At 36.6% G+C, this 24,787-nt stretch overlaps 1 protein-coding gene across 3 annotated transcripts in view; it reads left to right on the top strand.

Annotated features, from left to right (window-relative positions):
- Positions 1-14,484: 14,484 nt before the first annotated feature.
- Positions 14,485-24,787, top strand: part of LOC111048928 (nuclear export mediator factor NEMF homolog) — an 87,757-nt gene continuing 77,454 nt past the window's right edge. The window contains exon 1 of one of the 3 annotated variants that reach the window (XM_039427449.1): positions 14,485-14,528. In XM_039427449.1, the coding sequence (XP_039283383.1) occupies positions 14,500-14,528 (29 nt within the window). In that variant the 5' untranslated portion in view covers positions 14,485-14,499. Of the gene's footprint in view, positions 14,529-17,044; positions 17,071-17,240; positions 17,258-24,787 lie in introns of those variants that run through there. The other 2 variants (XM_039427451.1, XM_039427453.1) reach the window with 2 other exon arrangements.

The following is a 24,787-nucleotide window of genomic DNA, read 5'->3' as shown; positions in this document are numbered from 1 at the left end:
ATGGTTCAATGCCATAAAGTCTCAGGAAATCACGTAGGCCTGCATTGTCAAATTCACGTCCGTTGTCCATTTGTACAATTTTGGGTATGGGGAAAGCAGAGAAATAGTCGTTTAAGCATTCTTGGATATCGACTTGGTTCAAACTTTTTATTGGATGAACCGTTAGCCGTTTGGAAAAACAGTCAGTCATCGTTAAAAACTTTATTTTGTCATATTGGAAGCAATCAATCTGTATTTTCTCGAACGGTGTTTCAGGAGAGGGTGAGATTTTATAGTCAACTCGAACGGGTCTCCTGTCATAATATTTAACCTTTAAGCAAACAGCACATTTATTAATGTAACCAGTCACGTCCTGTAGCATTGATGGCCAGTAATATTTACGTCGTATTTGATTATAAGATTCATTGATAGTTGATACCGCGGTGGAATGTTTTACCCTCATGATAATTAGAGATTACCTGTTTTTGTAGTGATCGAGCATTACAATGGAATACAGCGTCAGCAATAATATTAGGTGTTACCAGATGTAACTTTTGAATAAGAGTTTAAAAATCAAATCAATCTCTGAATAAGAAAACAAACTTTTTATTGGGGCATGTCAGGTCAGAAAATGTATTCTTTATTCTAATTTTCAGTGTGGATATTTCAGAAGATACAAAACGCTCAAATTTTTAAGACTGCTAGTTAGTACAAATTTTTAAAGAGATTAGGTAAATTTTTGGTTCAGAATAGATGGACGAGAAATACACGAAGGGAAATCATAAAATTGTTGTACCATAATATGTTTGGAAGCAATAATTTCCCAACCCATGGTAGTAGGGCAAGGAACTAATATTGACTTAGGTACTTTCTTAATAGACCAAATATTTAAGTTGAAATCTCTTGCAATAATTTTTATTGTATTCTTCAATGTTTAAAGAGTATTTTCATTATAAAAGGTGAGTATTTTTCTTCACTTCAATAAAGATAGGTAGGGGAGATATGTTAAGCAGCATCCTTTTTAGTTTTTGGTAAAACTCCCAATTTTGTCTGGTAACATTTTTTGTGGCTTCCACATATCACAGGCTACAATATAATTTTTTTGTAGATACTTTGTGACAAAATGAGTACCCTGAAAATTTTTTCTTTCTACAGTTACCTTGAAAAGTGACCATTCCTGCACTGATTACAGAACGCAAAGAATCACTTTTCCGCTCTAGTGCGCAAAGTATTACTTTGCGTACGGTACTCTTAATACTTTGCATTTATCTTACAGCCATCCCAATCAGCTGTTGACATTGTTGGCGTGTATTTTGAATGAAAATTTGTTCTATCTATATTTTTTTCTGATTTTCAGATAAATAAAAATGAGAACTCATTACATTATACGTTTTGAATATTATTCATTATTTCAAATAATATTTTTTTCATTCATAAATTGATTGGTTGAAAAATTATTTAGAAATTAAAATTTACTCAAGATTATTCAAATTTTCGAATTAATTGGATTAATTTGAATAAATTATCGATTATTAATTTTCAATTGGACTATCAAGTTTAAAATATATTGAAGTTGTTATTAATAACAAAAATATACAGACGAACATTTGATAGATTTCAGCCATCATTTTACCCATAATCAACCACTTCTCATATTCAATGATAACTGTAGGAAAAATTTAATGTGAAATACGTGCGCAAAGTTCCTCTGCTGTACTCAAGAAACCATTCCGCCCTCGCCTATGGCTCGTGCGTAAACGTTTCTTTTGGTGCAGCAAACTGTCACTTTGCGCACTAGTTGCACAAATAACCATTTTCTTAACCCTTACACATACCGGTATTACCCCAACCCTTGGGGTAATGGCAGTAGGGACTTTCCCCATGTATTTCTAATTGAAAAAATTTTATAAAACAAATTTCATAAATTTTTTGTGAGAATCAAACTTAAACCATCTAAATATATATTATAGAGACTTGAAGAAAATACTCAAGTATAAAAGCCATTCTATTTAAACCATTGAATATTTTTATTAATTTAAATTATATTTTGATATTTTTCAATTAATATAATATATATATTTCAATGGATATAATTAAGTATATTTTAATATTAATGTATTAAATAAAGGTGTTAACAGTTGTTTCAAGCTCACAGTAAATTGACTTGAAACAACCATTAGAAACAGTGATTGGGAATGCCGGTAACCTACTGCCATTACCCCACAGTGTCTTACTGGGGCTACCCGAAATGCATGACTTTACTAAAACGTTTAGGATAACCAATGTAAAATCAGTTTGGTCGATGGTTTATACATAAAATTGAAGCCTGATTGGTACACAAGGTGATTTCAACATGGAACCTATGATAGTGTAAACAGAAACAGAATTTACATTGCTGGGAAGTCATGTGAAAGTTATAACAAAAACCAGTTGAAACTTGATAACAAACTAGTACACCAAAGAGTAATGGCTGACTAATACCAAGCTAAAAATAAGTTCTTCACACCAAGCATCTAGCGTGGTTAGCAACGAGTACAAATACACAGGGTGGCATATAGACTGCTTACCGGGGCAACCCCACATTCCCCTATATTTTTTGAAAATGAGAGACAATGTCAACCATGGGTAGGGGTGACTTAAGGTAGGCGTACACAAGTCGTCATCGGACGGTCTACCTATACGATGCGGATAGGTATGCTCACTCCAAATGAAAACAATCTAATCGTCCAATGCGTGCCGTCCGTCCGATGATCGTCTGTGTGCGCCTACCTTTAGTCTACTCCCTCCGTAAACTAAAGCCGCGTTTACACCGGAGTTGGCAACAAAAAAATGCCAACTTCGATTGCAGACGCTAGTTGCCGATGGGAGTCTGCAACTTGTACTTGCAACCTGGGCACATAGTTTGTTTTTAGGTCTGCAACTTGCAACTAAACTTTACAGTACCTATGTAGAAAATCAGACAGTATGTAGAATGTCGAGTGCTGAATAGGTTGTTCTTGCTGCGGCAGCGTGTGTTATTTTATCAAAATGTAAAAAACCGAGAAGATACTGGGTTCGACCTTCATTGCAGGCAAGAGCAAAGTATAGCGGCAGCGATCTTTTAAATGATTTGAATCGAGATGATACAGATCCTTTGACGGGAGAATTGAGATGCGATGGCAGTGTAAAAAACTTTTTAAGAATGTTAAGTGACGATTTTGAAAGTTTAATTGTTGGTATTGAACACATAATTAGTAAACAGGATACCAACTACAGGAAAGAAATTCCAGTGCGAGAAAGATTGGCTATTACCGTACATTGCGCTTCTTGGTGAGTGGCGACTCTTATACTAGTCTCAGTTATTTGTTTAAAGTTTCCAAAAGTGTGATACGGTATCTATTTTAGTGCCAGAGGTTTGTGAGGCTGTTATAGGTTTCCTGAAGGATAACATATACAGGTGAGCAAATGAAGAAAATTACTAAATATTGTTATTTTTAGATACCTTTTATTTGTTTACGTTGTGCACTGAGTTAATAAATCTAGACAAAAAAAAAAGATGCCACCTGGTAGTGACTTGTTAATAAAATATGAACACAAAGTTAAGCTAATGTTTCAAAGTAACACAATTCATAAAATTAGAAATAAATGCATACAACAGAAAAACTCCAAATCAAACAAAGAAACTCTATAGCTTAAGTAATGTATAGGTTTGTTAGAGCCAATGAGGTGAACTTCTAAACACGTTACTTAGTAGCTCAGAAAATAAAATTGTTACCTTTAAAGGCGTCTCGTTTGGGTATGGCGGGTTCACAGTGGACTGTAAGAGCGGTCTCCTCGTTCTGGTAGGCGGTAACACGTTCAGATAATCAGGAATTCACTTGCACTGGCGATGATGAATACATGGGCCCATGTCGCAGCGGAGAGATTACACAAAGAAGATCCAAATCTAGATATTTAGCGGAGTACTCTAACAATAACTTTTCCTAACTAGTCGCGGTAGTAGTTTAAATTCAAACAAGCGAAGCGGTAATACATTTATGACTTCTTTAAAAGGAGAAAACAACCGTGTGGCATCAGGACAACAAGTTTCCACAAAAATCAGTTACAAACGGAAGAGAGCTGGTAAGCAAAAAGGCAGGGGAAACCAGAGGGAGAACAGTGCCAACTACATATTGGACTAAGCGATCTTAGAGCGGCTGATGGCACGCTAGATGGCCGTGGGTGAGCGCGGTTGATTCAAATAGCTGGCCCATACATACTCCTCCCCAAAAACGAGCAGTTTTTAAATCGGGTGAAGCAGCAACAAACACTGTACATTGCGGCAGGGCGGTCGGCAATAACTAGATGGCGATGGGTCTGCGGTCTTGAATACAGTGAGCGGAGAAGTCCAGAGCGATGTGGTGTGAACACGGGAGCGTGTTGTGAAGACAAGTTGGGCGGCACAGCACAAGTTGCGGAAAGCGCGTAGACATGAACTGCAGTGCGGTCATAGAAGTAGACAAGCGGGGCGGCACAGCACAAGTTGCGGAATGCGCGTAGACATGAACTGCGGTGCAGTCATAGAAGTAGACAAGCGGGGCGGCACAGCACAAGTTGCGGAATGCACGTAGACATGAACTGCGGTGCGGTCATAGAAGTGGAGCTGAGCGTCAACAGAGGTGCGGTCATCAAAACAGCTAAGTGGAGCAAAGCAGCAAACAGCGGTGTGGTCATCAGGATGTTGCGGCAGAGTGGACAACACAAGGCGGCGATAACGAAGCAACGCGGACAGTCACAGGTTATGCGGGTAAAACCAAACTATTTACAATAACATTGTTAGATTGTTCTAAATGAGGCAGTGAGTTGGAGGCGGCAAAGCGGAGCGGCGGGAGGCGGCGAGTCGGAGGCGGCAGAGCGGAGCGGCGGGAGGCGGCAGAAGGCGGAGGCGGCAGAGCTGAGCAGCAGGAGGCGGCAGGTTTGAAAGGCAGTGCCACAACATACCTTCCTTCAGAGGTGCGATAAGTAGTGGATTGGTACAGTTTCTCACACAACTCGTCTTTGGGCAATGACTCTTTTCGAACGGGGATGGCCTCTTCGGTTTCCCAAAATTTGTTCATGATGGTGTTGAGCTGTGCTTCCTGTGCAAACATAGTGCAAATGAGCTGCATTTCGTTGAGCGGTGCGGGCGAGTCCTCAATACTCAATCTACCACTTAAAACATAACCAAAGATTGTGGCAAAGGCGGCAGGGTTACCAGGAATAATGGAATTTTCTGCGGATATAAAGATGTTGGAGTATAAATCAGCACCAATCAGTAGGTCGATTTCAGAAGGCTCATCAAAATTAGGATCAGCGAGGTCTAGATGCGCAAACGAATTCTTTAGTGCGGGGTGAAGCAGAAAGACAGGAAGATTGCCAGCAATTTGATCTAATACAAGAGCTTCGGTAGAAAGAGCAATATCAAATTGAGGTTTGGACAATATTCTTAACTGCACGATGCCTTTGACAGATGTCCTTTTTTCAAAGATTCCATTCAGTTGGATTTGAGCGGGCACAACAACTAAACCCATTGCGGTGGCGGCTCGGGTGGTGATAATGGAGCGCATGGAACCAGAGTCCAACACAGCACGCAACAAGAAGGGTTGATTGTATTGGTTCAAGACTGTAATGACAGCGGTTCCAAGTAAAGCAGAAGCATGTACGGCCTTCACCTGAGTGCAGCCACTAAAAGTGTGTGGTATAGAAGATAGAGAACTGTTTGTTACATATTGTGCACTGGAGGCAGGGCTTGAACTTATGGGCGGAGATGGACAACTGTTGACTGGCGGCGAACTAGGAGGCAGATTAGAGCTGATAGCCAGGTTTGGTGCGCTGCTAGAAGGTGCATGATAAGAGCTTACTGGCGGTTGCGGTGGGGCAGCGGCAAAAGTCGGCACAGGTAGCGGGCTGAAACCAGGAGGAGGCGCATGGTGCGCGGCGTTTTGGCCAGTACCGGTATGCGGGCGTCCATATTGATTTGGTGCTTGGTGTGGCTCAGCAAACCGATGTTCAGAGCGTTGTTCTTTAAAAAGTAATGATTGAAGATTGTTAGCATTATTGCACAGAAGCGTATGATGGTGATTAGAGCGGCAGTTCTTGCAGCAAATCGTTGAGTTGCAATTTGCTTTCAGGTGAGACCCTAGGCAAACAAAGCACCTTTTGTGTTGCTTTACAATTTGATTGCATTTGGATACTGATTCTCTTTTGAAAATGTTGCATCTATACAATTGATGTCCTTCTGAACAAAGAACACAAATGCCACCACTGATTGGATACCCAGTTTTAGTTGAAGAGAAGGGCTGCTTTCTCTGTTGGTAATTACTTGTGCTAGGTTCAGCTTTAACAGAAACGGGATCTACATATTCAATGCTGGCGCTAATTACTTGGTCATATTTGCGGGTTAGTGCGGTCACTTCCAGAGATTTTTCTTGACTAGCCACAAAACTCAATAAACGGTCAAAGGTGGGAACTTGATCATCTGGTACGGATTCTTCAAATTTGGTGCGGACAGAAAGCGGTAATTTGTGAATGCACATCATGGTAATCAAAAAATCAGCTTGGTTCAGGTTCATGTTAAATAGCGATCGTTTGGCTGAGTTGAGCTCAATAGAAAATTTTTTCAAAGTTTCAGCCAGAGTAGTAGAAGGAACAAAGGTATCAAATTTATTATATAAACTGTATGCTTTGCCGTGCTACCAATTTTTCCTTAAATCGGTTGGAATAGCATTCCACCTATTAACCTAAGGATAGTTGTCGGCTCCAATGAAATAGATTCTTGATAAATTGTGAATGGATCTATCGCCTATGAATGAGAAATCCAGTTTTCAGAGCAAATGAACTTATAATCTTCAGATGAATTTATACAAATACACAAAGAACTATATCTTAAGCCTAATTATTTAGAGTTACTACGAACTAAAATACTTATCTAGTTTACAGTTGAAAAACAGTGGCTATTGGCTTGAATACACTAATAGCTATATATTAACAAAATAGAACACAAAAATTTGTTTAAAACTCAATTTAAAACATTAATAAACGAAAATGATTCAGAGCAAAATTTTACAACAACACACATAGCCAGCCATTTTTCTAGAGAGGCAGAACAGGAAAAACCTAAGTTACAAGTCACAGAGCCAACGCCTCCAACATTACAGACACGTCACCAAAAATTTATAAATTACAAGTTTAGAATTCACATTTTACATCTGTTCTCAATAAAACTTTATTTTGAAACTGTTATTTTAAACTTTCATATATATTCTCTATTTAAATAAACTATTTATTCTGTTTCTCAGCCCCGGTGACACCATGGAACAATGCAACAATCATTTACGATAAAAAATTCTCTGTCGAAAAGTTTGTCCGTCTATTGATGACTCTGATATTTACTATAAAGTTCCATAGATCTCGAATTGAAGATTCGATTCCAATGTGAGAAAAAAATGTAATATTACAAATACCCCCCTCTTGACATAAAAAATTTTACTGTTTGAAAATTTAAAGAAAAAAAATTACATTGACCCTAATGAAAATTGTTGAAATTTAAATTTGAGAACAGTAACAATTTTTTCTAGAAAAACATTACATGTCATCCTATAATATTGAAAATTATTATAAAAATTCATCAATAGCGTTTGTTATATGTTTCCAAACAATATTTCAAAATATAGAATATCAATATTACTTTTGATTTAGCTTTATAATTTAAAGGAAAATATCTCAACAGAAAGTTTAATATGTAAAGAATAGTTTTTTGAAATAGCACATAAATTAATAGATAGAAAAATTCAATTTTTTATTGCATAAAAAAAATTTAGTATGTTGAATGAAAAGTTTATTATTATTATTATTTTTTTTTTTTTTTTTAATGAATTGATGAATTGTTACATTTAATTTTCATATAAAATTTCAATAAATCAAAAAATGTTCATTTCTTTCACTATTGACGCGGTTGATTTTATTGATGCACATTTTGGAAAACAGTCCGTTAAGGCACTCAAAGTATGATTTTCAGTTAAGTGTGACTCCAATGTGATGACGTTAGTGTTGGGCTGATACTTGTAGTCGACTGATGCATATCAAACTCGATACAGGTGACATCTCAGTTAGCATTGCCTCATGCTTGTAGTAGACGGCTGCATACCAAACTCGATACAGGTGACATCTCAGTTAGCATTGCTTCATGCTTGTAGTAGACGGCTGCATTCCAAATTCAATACAGAGTCACGTAATTTTTGTATCATATTTGTAATTATACAATGTACATTTCAGGCTTGAAATGACAATGTAATTCGTTTTTTGGAAAAGAGATAGACGCTGCATACAGGATTAATTTAGGTGAGGATTAATTTAGGTAAGGTTTGGTTTTTTGATATTTTCAGCTTTCAAGGTTTAGAGTTCTGCATACAGGAATAATTTAGGAGAGGATTTTTTGAATCGATTCTTTCATGATACTGTGACTGTTCTTCTGAATTCGAAGTTGTGAATGTGAACATGGATGGCAATTACCTCCAGGTAATGTAGTAGTGTTGAAGTTTGAGATACAAAGTCAGCAATAAGCATTGGCATTGTTATTGGCGTATGCTTTGGTGTCAGCATTGATTTTGGCATTGGCATCAGCACTGGCGCAGGCATAGGCATTGGTATCAGCATTGGCGCAGATATTGGCATTGGCGCAGGCATCGGCGTTGATTTTTTGTTGTTGGCATCAGCATTGGCGCAGGCATTGGCGTAGCTATTGGCATTGGCATCAGCATTGTCACAGATTTTGGCATTGGCGCAGGCATTGACATCAGCACAGGCATCGGCGTAGATTTTGGCATTTTGGTGTAGTTATTAGTGTTGATATTGGCGTAGTTATTAGTGTAGGCATCAGCATTGATTTTGGCGTAGTTATTGGTGTTGATATTGGTGTTGACATTGGCATAGTTATTGGCGTTGTTATGTCACACTAGTTCGAAAATCACCCAAATGTTCTTAACACTCTTCATGGCGTTCACTTGTTGCTGATTTCGAGATTCACATGATAACTATTTCAATGTTAATGTCTGTGCTGTACCTGTTATCTTAAAATGCTTATAAACTAAGAAGAAAATCTTGATTAGGCTATCAATACAATCTAATACACATGAAAATTATTTTTAAGTATTTATGAAATTGAAATTTGTTAACATCCTATTATACAGTCAGCAATACATAAATTGTGAAATATGGACATATCAATTACAAATTCTCACTATAAAAAAAATTTCATTTTCATCTATTCACTGTTCAAATATCAAAATTTAATCCATTCTTCAAAATAGAAATAGAATTTCATAACATCCTGTATCATTATCAAAATTGTAAAAAACATCAGATCATCACAACAAAAATTAATTTCAATATATATTTCAATAATTTCAGACAATTGATCTTCTATTCACAATCATTTCATAATATATCTGCATTTCATTATCATTTAGTATAACATTTCATTTATAGCAAGTTCATTTCACATTTATGATTTATCATTCAGGGTTTCAAAATTATTTAGTTTTAATTTTTTGTTCAAAAATTGTATAAAAAGCAAATTATTTAATATTATTAATCATCGTTTGTTGGATACTATAGTTTATTTCGACTTTTCAATGTTCTAAACACAAACTACATTTCATGACAAAACTTTACTATCAAACATTAAACAAGAAACCATTCAAAACATCAATAATATTTTGCTTCAAAGGCAAACAATATTCATAAGTAATCTGCATCTATGGCAATCAACATAAGTAATCAACACAAAAAATATTATCTCATTACTGCCTCTCTAAGTCATAACCTCTGTTATTCCTTCTTTAGGCAATAATGGTTTTCCATCTCAAAAAACAATCACATACCAGCAAAATTCTAATTACAAACATTTCAAGATTATAATACAAAGATGATCAAGATGAATAATGGGTAAATAAGTCCCTAAAAAATACAAAAAAGAGAAAAAGAAAACTGGGTAAATAAATTCCCTAAAACAACACACACAAAATTGATACACTTCACATAAGTGATACATGATGAAAAAATATATCACAAGCACACAATTCTTCACACTACAATGGATAGATTTTGGAAAAGTTAAGTTTTATCAACAATTTAAAGATTAGGAAAATAAGCTACTATTTTAGCTTCTAATATTATTTCAGAAGAATGCAAATTTAAATGACTATGGACAAGATTGGTTAAGATATGCATCATAGAAGAAATTTACTGAACATTACACAAAGACAGGAAAGAATTGAAATTTGAAAAGATTAAGGGCCAAGAAAAATAGGCTACAGGAAAGAAAAAAGACACAATTATGGACTCTTACCATACACTGTGTAGCGATTATGCTATTCTGAATCCCGGCATAACACAGGATTCCTAATCATTGTGTGTTGGGGAATACCCTTTCATCATGTGATTCAATGGCGGCTCGCTGGGGGAATCAAGTACTGCCCGGCTGTACCAAGATATTCCAGTACAAAATAATGTTTTTATGATAAGAATAAGTAAATAAAATTCCCAGAATATTCATAGGGTTACAATTATTTATTGTTCAATAACTTAGCATTAATCTCATTAGCAGAATCTGAATAAGGCTGGCTGTGCATAAGAAATGTAAAGCGCCCAGTTGATGAACCACATGTCTGCTGTTTACAGTTTGAGGCTTTGAGGTTATCCTAAAAATCTTGAAAACAACACGGTACGCGTCGCGCTGATTCTTATTATTGAGAATAATTTATTCTATTGAACATTATTCTATGAATATACTGGAGTAAATAATGTATCTGTAGAAGCAATAGTGTTAGTTACAGTTGGTGTAGTGTTATAGTATAACAAGTGTGTTACAATATAATCTTGTAGAGTGAATACTGAATAGTAGTTATATTATGGAATCATCAATAGATTTAGTTCGTGGCTTTGTGCTCTCTTAGAGACACCATTCTTCAAGTGGACTGATAGTGACAGAAAAGACCAATGTGAGTAACCTTTTTTATACAAACTTTCAGGCATACTTAAAGTATAGTTTTATTTTTTCAATATTTTTCTCCAATGACTCATTTTCGACACCAAACAGAATTGGGAATAATAAGGAATGCATCTTTCAAATCACATACTTAATAGCCTATGTCATATTCGATTTTTCATGTTATTTGGGCTTCCCCTAAATTTTCCTCCACGAGCCGCCACTGATGTGATTCACTGTCATCATCTTGTAAGTAAGCAACTTGAAACAACCTTTGAATACTAATACATCAATGGAAACTTTGTGCTTTGTTTTCTTCAAGAACCTGATTTTATTCATGGGTTCATTTGTTTCAACAAAGCCATTTTGCCTACAAAAGTTAGTCATGTTCACTTGAGAATGCATTGCATACACCTTTTCAATTTTCAGTTGAAAGTTGAACTCATCAACTTGACTCAAAGCAAGATTCATTTTGTTTACATTGTTCCTAACCTCTACAGAAACCTGTCTCATGTAATCATTCACTTTGTTCATAGTTTTCCTAACCTTCAATGTAGCAATATTACTTTCATGATAGTTGACTTTCAGTGAAGACAACTCCCTACCTACTTCTTTACTCAATTCTACTATCTCATTAAGGTTGACTTTTTCAACAACAGTAACTAGGCCTACATTGTCAGAAACTTGAATGAGTTGATCCTGTATCTTAACACTACTATTATTCTGCTTAAATTTGTTTTCATCTTCATGATTATCACTCAATGTTTCATGTGCATTTTTCAATAGAAGGTTTATACTAGCCTGCTCTAGTCTAATGCTAGCAAATTCTTGCTTCATCTCATCAAACCTAGCATTTAACTTAGCATTTTGCTCATCAATCTTAGCATTTTGCTCATCAAACCTTTGTGTTAAGAATGCTATAAGATTCAGATCATTTTTAATGTTTGCCATTTTGTAATATGCACTGATATCTATTCATTAAAACTTGATCTCTCTTGAACCGATTTCCCACTCAGCAACAAACCATTCATAACCTATCAAGATATCTATCCTACTAATAATTTTTCATAACCAGGGATTTCATGGTGTACCATTTGGGACATATTTATTTTGTAATTCGGTCCCACCACAGGGGTAACATTTGCCGTGCTACCAATTTTTCCTTAAATCGGTTGGAATAGCATTCCACCTATTAACCTAAGGATAGTTGTCGGCTCCAATGAAATAGATTCTTGATAAATTGTGAATGGATCTATCGCCTATGAATGAGAAATCCAGTTTTCAGAGCAAATGAACTTATAATCTTCAGATGAATTTATACAAATACACAAAGAACTATATCTTAAGCCTAATTATTTAGAGTTACTACGAACTAAAATACTTATCTAGTTTACAGTTGAAAAACAGTGGCTATTGGCTTGAATACACTAATAGCTATATATTAACAAAATAGAACACAAAAATTTGTTTAAAACTCAATTTAAAACATTAATAAACGAAAATGATTCGGAGCAAAATTTTACAACAACACACATAGCCAGCCATTTTTCTAGAGAGGCAGAACAGAAAAAACCTAAGTTACAAGTCACAGAGCCAACGCCTCCAACATTACAGACACGTCACCAAAAATTTATAAATTACAAGTTTAGAATTCACATTTTACATCTGTTCTCAATAAAACTTTATTTTGAAACTGTTATTTTAAACTTTCATATATATTCTCTATTTAAATAAACTATTTATTCTGTTTCTCAGCCCCGGTGACACCATGGAACAATGCAACAATCATTTACGATAAAAAATTCTCCGTCGAAAAGTTTGTCCGTCTATTGATGACTCTGATATTTACTATAAAGTTCCATAGATCTCGAATTGAAGATTCGATTCCAATGTGAGAAAAAAATGTAATATTACAGCTTGATACCAGATATTGTTGTATCGTTTGTGCAAGCTGTCATAGGCAGTTTTGTAACATTCAGCGGTGTTGGCATAATTTTGAACCAAGGTCAAACCGTCACCACTTAAATATGAAGTTAGAAGATGGTATTTGGCCTCACTGGAATAGTTTTTACTGGTGTGAACAGCAGCATCAAAAACATTTTTGAAAATATTCCATTCATGAGGTTCGCCTGAAAATGTAGGTATCTGCAACTGAGGTTTCACAAAATTATTAATTGGTAGTTCATTAGTGGTAACAGCAGGTTTAGGAATGGTATCAACCAGCTTGATACTATCAAATCTGGTTTGGAATTGGATTTGCAGTTCAGCAAACTCCAAGATAAGTTCCTCAGATAGCGACTCTTTATCTGTTGCCTCATATTCACTCATTAATTTATCAAATTTTTTATCCAGACCAAAATAAAATTCACTACAAGTCATAGGTACTTGTTCATTGTACTTATCAGCTAGAGAAGATATCGATTGGTGCAACCTTCTTAGCTTATTCAATAATGGAAAATTCGACGCCATGGTTGTTATGGATAATCATACAGAAATAGAAAAATAGGTTACCAGATTGAAATTTACAACCGAAAAAGTTCAGATTAGCGGTCAGAACAGTTTAAGTTGATGGCCGAAAAAGTTCATATTTAACAAGAAATAGTTCAAGATCAATGTTCAAATCAATAGTTCGTAGATCAATATTCACAATTAATAAAAGATAGGAGGTAATTCACTACGTTTAGCGGTAAGAAAACACACAGTTAGCGGTAAAAGTTTGTAGCTGACTGTTAGGCACTGAAGTTCAAAACCAAAACAAAACTTTTTAGGTTATGTCGAACCGGGTGTAAAAGTTTGATAGTTAACAGCTCGATAGTGGATATCATAAGTCACTAATCAATGTTTTCAGATTTCGATACAAGATGGCGGTCGAAAGCGTCCAAATCAAAAATTTACGATTCTCCAAGAAAACTCACAAAGAAACTCTCAGAAAAAATTGAAATGAGCGTTTTCACTGTTCGTAGGTCGCTTTTCCTCCAACATTTGGCCGCGGTGGACCAGGTTTCGTGTTAGAGCCAATGAGGTGAACTTCTAAACACGTTACTTAGTAGCTCAGAAAATAAAATTGTTACCTTTAAAGGCATCTCGTTTGGGTATGGCGGGTTCACAGTGGACTGTAAGAGCAGTCTCCTCATTCTGGTAGGCGGTAACACGTTCAGATAATCAGGAATTCACTTGCACTGGCGATGATGAATACATGGGCCCATGTCACAGCGGAGAGATTACACAAAGAAGATCCAAATCTAGATATTTAGCGGAGTACTCTAACAATAACTTTTCCTAACTAGTCGCGGTAGTAGTTTAAATTCAAACAAGCGAAGCGGTAATACATTTATGACTTCTTTAAAAGGAGAAAACAACCGTGTGGCATCAGGACAACAAGTTTCCACAAAAATCAGTTACAAACGGAAGAGAGCTGGTAAGCAAAAAGGCAGGGGAAACCAGAGGGAGAACAGTGCCAACTACATATTGGACTAAGCGATCTTAGAGCGGCTGATGGCATGCTAGATGGCCGTGGGTGAGCGTGGTTGATTCAAATGGCTGGCCAATGGCTGGCCCATACAAGGTTAGCTTGAGTAATGTATAGCTTAGCTTACATTATAGCTTAGTTAATGTATTGGCATCTTCATCACCCTCAGTCTCCAGAACCACTTTTCCCCTTCTTATTAATTCGTTGGAATGTTGTAATCAAATTCCTCATTTTAGACTGGACTTCAAGTTTGTTAACTTTTATTTCCTGGGAAATTTCATTCCAAGCATAATTTTTTAATTTTTGTTTTTAAAATCCGAAAGGGTGTGGTTCCACAAGACAGGCTTCTCTCTAAACAACTCTATCAAAGTAATGACCTGATCATTTGTCCACTTCACTTCACTTGAAAGATTTTCCATTGCACTAGCACAAACAACAACCATACACGAAACACAACAACTCATGACGACTAGCCTGCTTGAACTGAGGAACTGACGCACCGCAACCACGTGGAGCCAACAGGCGGGAGGGGTAGCGGGGTAGTTGCAGACTCAAGTTGCAGCTCAAGTTAGCGCTGCAACTCGCATTGCCGACTGGGGTTGGCAACCGCCTTTGATCTTTACCGACTCCGGTCGGAAAACCAAATTTCGGTTGCCAACTCGCAAAATCAGTCTCCAACTACGGTTGGCAATGCGAGTTGCAGTTGTTTTAATGCATGCAACTCAAAATTGCCGATAAATGTCAGCAATCATTGGTTGCCAACTCCGGTGTAAACACGGCTTAAGCCATAGTGCAAGACAGGTGATTGATGGTGACGTCAGCACAGGTAGGGCTCCTACACCAATAAAAACACTAGGTGATATAGATCAGCTAAAATTAAATTTTTATTGGTGTAGGAGCCCTACCTGTGCTGACGTCACCAGAATGCACTATGACTTTGTTTGGTCGGAGGTAGTGCTTAGTCACACTCTGAAAAATATATGGATTCAAGTTCATTTCCAAGAGCGTGCAGTTTGGTTTTATGTTGATAATTCAACTAATATAGGTATCAAAATTTGAAAAGATATCAATATTGTAGAACCTCAATAATAATGGTTAGGACTACAAAAATCAATGTTGAACATTGATTTCCAATAACAGAGATCAGATATAAAATAATTTGAATATTTTTCAAATATTCCCACTTTGGTATGTGGGATAAGGCACTATCTCCGTAAACAGAGGTAAGTTGTGGATAAAGTCACTTCGCAGCTGAAGTCACCACGGTTGACGGTAGGGTATCAAACTTTTTCAATGAACTAAAATATTATGTGCTCTTTACTTTTGGCAAAATTGTTATATCCTTTGGTAGTTACAGAGATAAAGGAAGAAGGAGATAAATATTGAGTTTTCTCTGGTAATAATATCCAAATCTCCAAATGATTTGTCATAATATGAAGTTATCGATACTGTAATATCGATAGTCGATGTATTGATCGAGAGTTGTAACAAGTTGATACTTCTACTTCTTCAACATGATCATGAGTTGTATAGTTGTATTTGCTTCGTGCATAATATTCATTTAATAAATACTTTGTGTATAAACTTTATGTTTGATTAATAACGAACCAACAAACATAACATGGTGCAGTCGGTAGTGAAAGTATTGGTTGTGAAACATAGTCCAGAAATATCTTAAATCTTAGTGATGGAAACCTTCTCAGCAGTTAACCTCAAAGCTCAACACGTTTCGGTTTGGATCTTCAATTTGTAAAAACCTATTCTATTTGAACTTAGTGTGAAATTTCTCAGTCATGGAATCGCTAAAACCTCCAAAACAATTTAGTTTCCAAGGAAATTTATCAGAAAATTGGAAAATGTGGAAACAACAATTTCTACTGTACATGATAGCAAGTGGTGGGGATGACAAAGATGAACCTGTTAAAATCGTGATCTTACTACATTGCATCGGAGAAGAAGCATTGCAAAAATACAATACTTTTCAACTTAGTGAAGCAGATAAGAAATCGTACAAGAGACATTTGGAACTTTTCGAAAATGACTTCATTCTGCGCAGCAATGAATCAGTTGAAAGACATATTTTCTTCTCAAGAACCCAAAATAGTCATGAATCTTTTGATGATTTCTACACATCATTGAGGGAACTAAGTGCATCCTGTGGTTTCGGTAATATGCTGGACAGTTTATTGAAAGACAGAATTATTGGTGGACTAAACAATAAAAACTTGCAGGATAGACTTCTACGTGAAGAAGACCTCACACTCGAAAAATGTGTCGTACAGCAAAGCTGGCCAATGAACAGTTGAAAACTCTAAAAGAACATGCAACCACGATCAACGTTGTGAATCGGGAGAAAAATAAAAACTATAATCCTAACCAAAATCGTTCAGAACAAGTGCAACACAAGTTCCAGCAACGTGAACCAGTCAACCGAAATTACCAACCAGTTCAACCTACAAGAGATGGCTTCAAGGCAAGAAATCAACGCAATTGTTGCAATATTATTAAGGATTGCAGCTGATGTGGACAAGATCATGCTGAATGGAATTGCCCTGCTTTTAATAGACAGTGTGCGATAAGCAAATGGCGAGGCCATTATGCAGTAAAATGTAGAAGTAAGAAACAAAATGTTAGTCTGGTGAGTACAAAATCTGACAATTCAAACAATTTATTTTGTGGAACTCTGACCTTCTGTAAGGGAAAAGATTGGTATGCATCTATCACAATAAATGACAATAAAAAGGTTAATTTCAAATTAGACATGGGAGCTCAATGTAATTGCCTTCTGCAGTCAGAGTACAAAAAATTAAAGGGAATTCCAATTGGTAAGTCAAATAATATCCTATTCAATTATGATAATTCAAAAATAAAAGTCCTTGGTGAATGTAAAGCACCTTGTAAAACTGAAAATAATGTAAAGAAATCATTACTTTTCCAAATAGTAGACATTAGAGCACCTCCTATTCTAGGTAGAGAAGCTTGTGAGGAACTAAATTTAATTAAGAGAATGGATACAGTGTCAACAACAAAAAATAGTATAATTGAACAAAATAAAGATATCTTTGAAGGGCTAGGTGAAATTAAAGATTTTGAATGTAAATTGAATCTGAAAGATAATGCTACTCCTAAAGTTGAAGCTACTAGGAAAGTTCCAGTATATTTAGAACAAAAATTCAAACAGGAATTAGATAAAATGCTAGATGCTAAAATAATCAGAGAAGTAACTGAGCCTACTGAGTGGGTAAATAGTATTGTCTTGGTGAAAAAACCCAATAATGAAATTCGTATTTGTCTTGATCCACAGAATTTAAATAAAAATTTATTGCGAGAACATTTCTACTTACCAACATTTGAAGAATTAGCTAGGAAATTAGGTGGATGTACAATGTTTAGTACATTAGATGCTAATCAGGCATTTTACCAATTGAAACTTAGTGATGAAAGTAGTAAATATACATTCAATTCAAAATATGGTAGATTCTGTTTTTTTAGAATGCCTTATGGAGTATCTGTAGCATCAGAAGTGTTTCATAGATGTTTTTCTAAAATATTTGGTGATATTCCTGGTGTATCCATTTTCATTGATGATTTGATTATCTATGCCAAATCTGAGCAAGAACATGATAAAATATTGCAAGTTGTATTGCAAAAAGTTCGAGACTATAATGTAACATTCGATACAAATAAATGTAAATTTAAATTGCAACAAGTAAATTACATGGGGCACTTAATATCAAAAGATGGTGTGAAAATAGATGATAGGAAAATCAAGGCTATTATTGAAATGAAAAAACCAACTAATGTGAATTCTTTGGAAACATTTTTGGGTATGATAACCTATATTTCCAAATTTATCCCGAATTTGTCAAACAAAACTGCAATTTTGAGAAAATTACTGAAAAAAGATGTTATCTGGCATTGGAATTCTGAGCATGACAAAGCATATGATGAGTTGATAAGCATATTGACTAGTAAACCTGTTCTGCAATTTTTTGATCCAAATAAAAGAAATTGTATTATCTGTAGACGCATGTAAGGATGGATTAGGTTGTGTTTTACTTCTAAATAATTTACCAGTAGAGTATGCATCCAAGTCATTGAATAGCACTCAACAGAATTATGCAATCATAGAAAAAGGAACATAAGCTATTCTTTTTGCATGTGAACGTTTTCATCAATATATATTTGGTAAGCATGTAACTATTGAAAGTGATCATAAGCCTCTAGAGAGTATTTTCAAAAAACCACTTAGTGAATGTCTCCTGCAAGATTACAAAGAATTCGTTTGAGACTATTGCAGTATGATTTTACTATTGTGTACAAACCTGGTAAAGATTTACTGATAGCTGATTGTTTGTCTAGAACACATTTCAATGCTTATGAAGATGATCCTCTTAGTGAAGAAATTGAGTATCAAATCTGTGTATTGACAGAAAATAATGAATTTGCTCAAAATTATCATGATAAGTTAGTTATTGAAACAGCAAAAGATCCAACTCTGTGTAAAGTCAAAAATATGGTAAATAATGGATGGCCTAACAGTATCAAAGAAGTACCTTCTGACTGTCAGTCTTACTTCAGATATAGGGAAGATTTGTATATAGCTAATGATTTATTGTTTAAAAATGATGGTATAGTTGTTCCAACAAGTATGAGAAAAGAAATGTTGAATGTTTTGCACTATAATTGTCCTGGCCAGAGAATTCGAAATGTAGCACCAGAATGCCAGACTGTGGTTCTACGAATAGCAGGCTTGTGTTTGCGCCGGCGCAAACCGTCCTGCTTGCTTGGCATTCTGGATGTTTTTTGTAAGTCTGTCTGTCTTGTCTCGTCAGCCCATTGTCTTGCAAGACAACATTTGCAAGTAGTCAAGATTGGAATAAATTTGGTAAGTTTTTGCTCTTTTTTATTGTTCATTATTGCAGAGTTTAACTGTACAAATAACCTGGCTCAAATTGAAGATTAAATTTTGCCCCTTGTTTGTATTTGATTATTTAAATAGTAAATTACAGTCCTCTGGTAGCTCTAGCCTGAGCTTTGTTCAGAACATTATATGGTCCTCCGGGCCGGATGAATTTAAATTTGTAATTTGTTGATTAATTAACACACATTGGATTTAAGCAGTTTCGTATTTGTCCAATGTTGACTTGTTGAGAATGGTCTGATCCATGCTCAACTTAAGTTTGTTGTAGCCTTGTTCTAAGAGCAAGGTTTCTTGTCAATTTGTATTTGTCTGAAATTAAATTTATTTCAGTTAAAATTGTAGTTTCCTGAAACTAGGGGCATTGTGCTCTTTTTCAGGAATTTGTTTGTTTGTTGGAATTTGTATTGTCCATTTTTTATACATGTTAGTGAAGGTTAATCACCAGCATGATTTTGTTTGTTCAATTCAACAAGTTATCGTTTGTTTGTGAGTTGTTGGAAGAACATTATCTAATCATATAGTTTTGTTTGCAGCAATAACTTATCTTGTGAATTGATAGTCAAAGTTTAACTTTGATAACTTACTAACTCGTGATTCTTCCTTCCATCTAGTCTTGAACTCATTCTTGTTTTATTGTCTGCTGTTTGTATTGTTGGGGCTGAATTGTTTTGTGTATGAGTTCAAGATGGAGGAAAAATTACAGAAAGGAATCAGGGTGCATCGCGCTAAACTGGAACAATTGTATGCCAGATTGCAAAGAATTTATGACCTGTCAAAAAATGTCTCTGATCCAAAAGTTGCTGAGCAATTTCCAATCTTGTATCCTCGGGTGTCTCAGACCATTTCGGATTATGAAGAGACAGAATTAGTGGTTAATGAGTTGGAACTTGAGTTGAATAAAGATCATGTTGTAGCATTCAATGACTCACACCTAGATCTGTTTCAGTATATTGAAATAGCGGCTAACACTCTCAAACAGAAAGAGGCAACTGTCACTATTGCTCAATCTTCGGCAGCTACAGCAGCTAGTTCACAGCTGGTCGTGTCCAAGTTGGTACTGCCTAAAATCGACCTTCCGAAATTTGATGGGAACCAGACTCAATGGTCGGTGTTTTATGAACTATTTAAGGCATTGGTACATGACAACAAGAATCTGAACGATCAGCAGAAGGTCCAATATCTTGTAAGTAGACTTACTGGACAAGCTAACAATTAACATTGGCTAACAATTATCAAATAATTTGGCAGGCATTATTGACCCACTATAATGATCCACAGGCGCAAGTCAATGCCTATCTCAAACAAATTTTTTGAATTTCGTCCAATAAAATCAGAATCAAAGGCAGGTTGTATTGCAATTTTGGATGGGTTTTGCAGTTCAATCAATGCATTGAAGAGATTGCAACACACTGATTTGTCAGACTCAATATTCCTCTATCATGGCTTGAGATTGCTGGATCCAAGTTCTCGTAGAAATTTTGAATCGGCCGTCCGTGACAAGGCTATGCCAACTTATACAGATTATTTCAAATTCATTGAAAAGCAAATTAAGACTCTTCCTTCTGATGAGAAACAGACTGAATCGTTTAATATGAAGCACAAAAAGGATAATAAATCAAAGGTGTTTGTGGTTCAATCTAATGATTCATCTAACGATGCATCTAGTAAAAATCCCAATTGTCTGAAGTGCTCAAAACTGGGTCATCGGTTAGTAGATTGTGCAAGTTTCTTGAAAATGACTCCTTGGGATCGTTATTGTTTGATTAAAGGAAAGTTTTGTTGTTTTCATTGTCTTGATGTGGATCATTTGAGTAGAAATTGTCATAGTGAAACTCAGTGTGCTCAATGTCGAGAATCTCATCATTCTTTATTGCACTTTTCCAGATCAAGTCCCAATGAAGGTGTTGTGTCCTCGTCGAACTCCAAGGCAGGTGGCACATCACCTATTAGTTGTTGTTCTACATCCAACAATGTAGAAAATTCGACCATCACCAAATTGTGTTGTCGACCATCACTGCACATGTTCGAGATTGTAATGATCAGCTTTGTGATGTTCGTTTCTTGGTTGACACCGGGAGTCAGTGTCATTTTGTTACAGCCAAATTGTGTCGGCGTTTGAGACTACAATTCCAGCCCATGAAAACCGTTGTTCGTGGATTCGGTGGTGGTACTAGTGAAGTTTGAGGTCGTACTTGTGTGTTGATTCAGTCGAAGTTGGATCCTACCATCAAGTTTTCGATGGATGCCACAGTGATAAATAAAATCATCGACAAGTTGCCTTCTTGTGGAATCAACAGATCCAAACTTCATCATCTTGAAAATCTCACACTGGCTGACAACAAATTCTACCTTCCTAGTAGAATAGATGGCATCATTGGTGTGGAGTTAGTTCCTCACTTGCTACGTGGGAGTCCTAGTATAGGTGAATCGCATGAATTGATGACTGTTAATAGTGTCTTTGGTCACATTCTGATGGGGAGAGCACTGATTCTCACTTCAACAACGTTAGTAGTCCATTCGTTAGTAGTCCATTGTTGGATAGTTTTGTGGAACGTTTTTGGGAGTTGGAATCGTGCCCTGCACCAAGCTGTCAACTGAAACCGGAACAGTTGGAGTGTGAGGTAAATTTTTGGAAGTCTGTACATCGTGTGAATTCTGGTCATTTTGTTGTTGCCTTGTCATTTGCGGAGCCGCCCAGCAGCTTGGGAGATTCATATGCTGTCGCCGAACACAGACTGCTGACTTTGGAGAGACAACTAGAGCTTGACAGCAATATTCGTATTTCATATCATGAAATATTGATTGATTACCTACGTCAGGGTCACATGTCATTTGTAGCAGATCAGACAGACCGAGGTGGTTACTACATACCACATCACGCCATCATGAAAGCAAGCAGCACTACCACGCCCATCCGAATTGTATTTGACGCTGGTTCCAGAACATCATCTGGTTTGTCATTGAACCAGGTTCTTCATGCTGGTCCCAAATTGCAGACTGACATTTTTGTTTTGTTAGTTAATTTTCGTTTGTTCCCAATCGCACTAACTGCCAACATTGAACAAATGTATCAACAGATATTAGTGGAGGATTCCTGCCGTTGTTATCAGCGTGTATTGTGGAGATTTTCGCCGGAGGATCCAATCAAAATTTATCAGCTCAATTGTGTTGTTTTTGGTGTTTCAAGCTCTCCATATTTGGCACTTTGCACCGTCCACCAGCTTGTAGAGGAGGATGGAGATCGTTTTCCAGCAGCCAAGGCAAGAATACCAGGAGACATGTTCATGGATGACTTAGTCACATCTGTTGCCACAGAGTCAGAGGCAGCGGAGCTGTATCGTCAGTCCAAGCAGCTGTTTGAGGGAGGAGGTTTCTCGCTCACAAAGTGGACTTCAAATTCACCATCAATGTTGGAGAAATTCTCGGAGGAAGAGAAATCGTTTTCGTACAAGGATTTCGAAGTGGACAACTCCTTGGCTATCTTGGGATTGAATTGGCAACCTAGTACTGATCTGTTTCAGTTTTCAGTCAAGAGTGGTGAGGTCGTCGCTACTAAGCATCCTATTCTGTCAGTGATGGCTCGTATCTATGATCCACTTGGTCTCTTGTCACCGTTTACATTATTTCTAAAGTGTCTTGTCCAGAAATTGTGGAAATTAGGAGTGGATTGGGACGAGAAGCCGCCTGAGTCTATATGCATTCTTTGGGAGAATTGTCAAAAAGAGTTGCCTCTATTGTTGAAATTTGCTGTTCCACGTCACGTTGGTTTGTTTCAGGATTCTCACATCAGTTTGATTGGTTTTTGTGACACATCATTGTCTGGTTATGGTGCAGTTATCTATGTGAAGTCGCAGAATGAGAGCGAGGAGCCAAGAGTTGTATTATTGGGTTCAAAGTCCAAGGTAGCACCATCTAAAGTTGTTTCAATACCTCGTTTGGAGTTGTGTGCGGCACTCTTGTTGGCAGAACTCATGAATTCAGTAGTCACTATTAATAGTGAACGTTGTCATGTGTCTCGTATTGTCGCACTCTCTGATTCTACAGTCACCTTGTGTTGGATTAATGCTCTATCCGCGAAATGGCAAACTTTTGTTGGTAATCGTGTCGCAAAAATACAGGATTCTTGTATACAGGCCACAGGGGTGGATGCATGTTGCCGGAATTGAAAATCCCGCTGACTGTTTGTCTAGAGGTTTATCACCAGTTGAGCTTGTGAACTTTCCGTTGTGGCTCTCAGGTCCATTATGGATAGCAGAGGACGAATGCGATTGGCCCGTTTGAACTCAAATGGAAGAGATAGTGGATCCACCAGAGGCGAAAAAACTGTCAGTGTTGACAGTCACAAAATCTCCTTATTGTAACAGCAATGCAATATATTCATTGATTGGTCGTTGTTCAGATTATGGTCGTCTTTTGAGAATTGTAATTCTTGTTTTCAAATTCTTACAAATCTTACCCCAATCAGAAGAATCAGATTCCGATGTTGCTGAGAGGTATCTATGTGGAGTGGTACAGAAGATACATTTTTCATCTGAATTTGTGCAATTAGAGAAGGGAGAAGATTGTTCTATGCGCCTACGTCGCCTGTCTCCATTCATTGATAGAGGTGTGATTCGTGTTGGCAGTTGTTTGTCTCATGCTGGACTTGAATTTGAGACTTGTCATCAGATAATCTTACCAAAATCCGACACTTTCATATTGATGTTAATTGATTATCATCACAAGAAGAATTGTCATGCTGGACCTTCGTTATTGTTGTCCTTGACCAGACAGAAATTCTGGATACTGTCTGCTTGCTCTATTATTCGTATTTGTGTCTTTAAGTGTAATCGTTGTTTCTGTGTTTGACCTAGTAATAATGCAATTATTCCGAAAATGGGTGACCTGCCTGCTTGTCGAGTGTCAAAATGCAAACCATTTGAAAATTGTGGTGTGGATTACGCTGGTCCTCTGCGTATTACTATGACGAGACGTCGTAATCCTTGTGTTTTGAAAGCCTACATTTGTCTGTTTGTGTGTATGGCAACAAAGGCGGTACATATTGAGTTGGTATCAGATCTATCAACGCCCATGTTTTTAGCTGCATTTCGTCGTTTTTTGTCATGTCGTGGACCCTGTCGTGTGATGTATTCAGATTGTGGTACTAATTTTGTAGGTGCCAAGGAACAGTTGCGAAAAATATCTCAGCTTTTGAACTCGTCCGAGTTTTAAACCACATTGACTAGTCAACTCGCCGAACACAAAATTGATTGGAAATTCATTCCCCCTGGTTCACCGCATTTTGGAGGTCTGTGGGAGGCAAATGTCAAATCTGTAAAGTTGCATCTGTTCCGAGTAATTGGCAATCAACTTCTCACCTATGAGGAACTGAACACTGTATTGGTGCAGATTGAAGGTGTCCTAAATTCCCGCCCACTGTGTGTACTGAATG

Source organism: Nilaparvata lugens, chromosome 4 (assembly GCF_014356525.2).
Source record: "Nilaparvata lugens isolate BPH chromosome 4, ASM1435652v1, whole genome shotgun sequence".
Classification (NCBI taxonomy): domain Eukaryota; kingdom Metazoa; phylum Arthropoda; class Insecta; order Hemiptera; family Delphacidae; genus Nilaparvata; species Nilaparvata lugens.
Note: the sequence above shows the minus strand (reverse complement) of the source record. Positions and strands in the feature narration are given on the sequence as shown.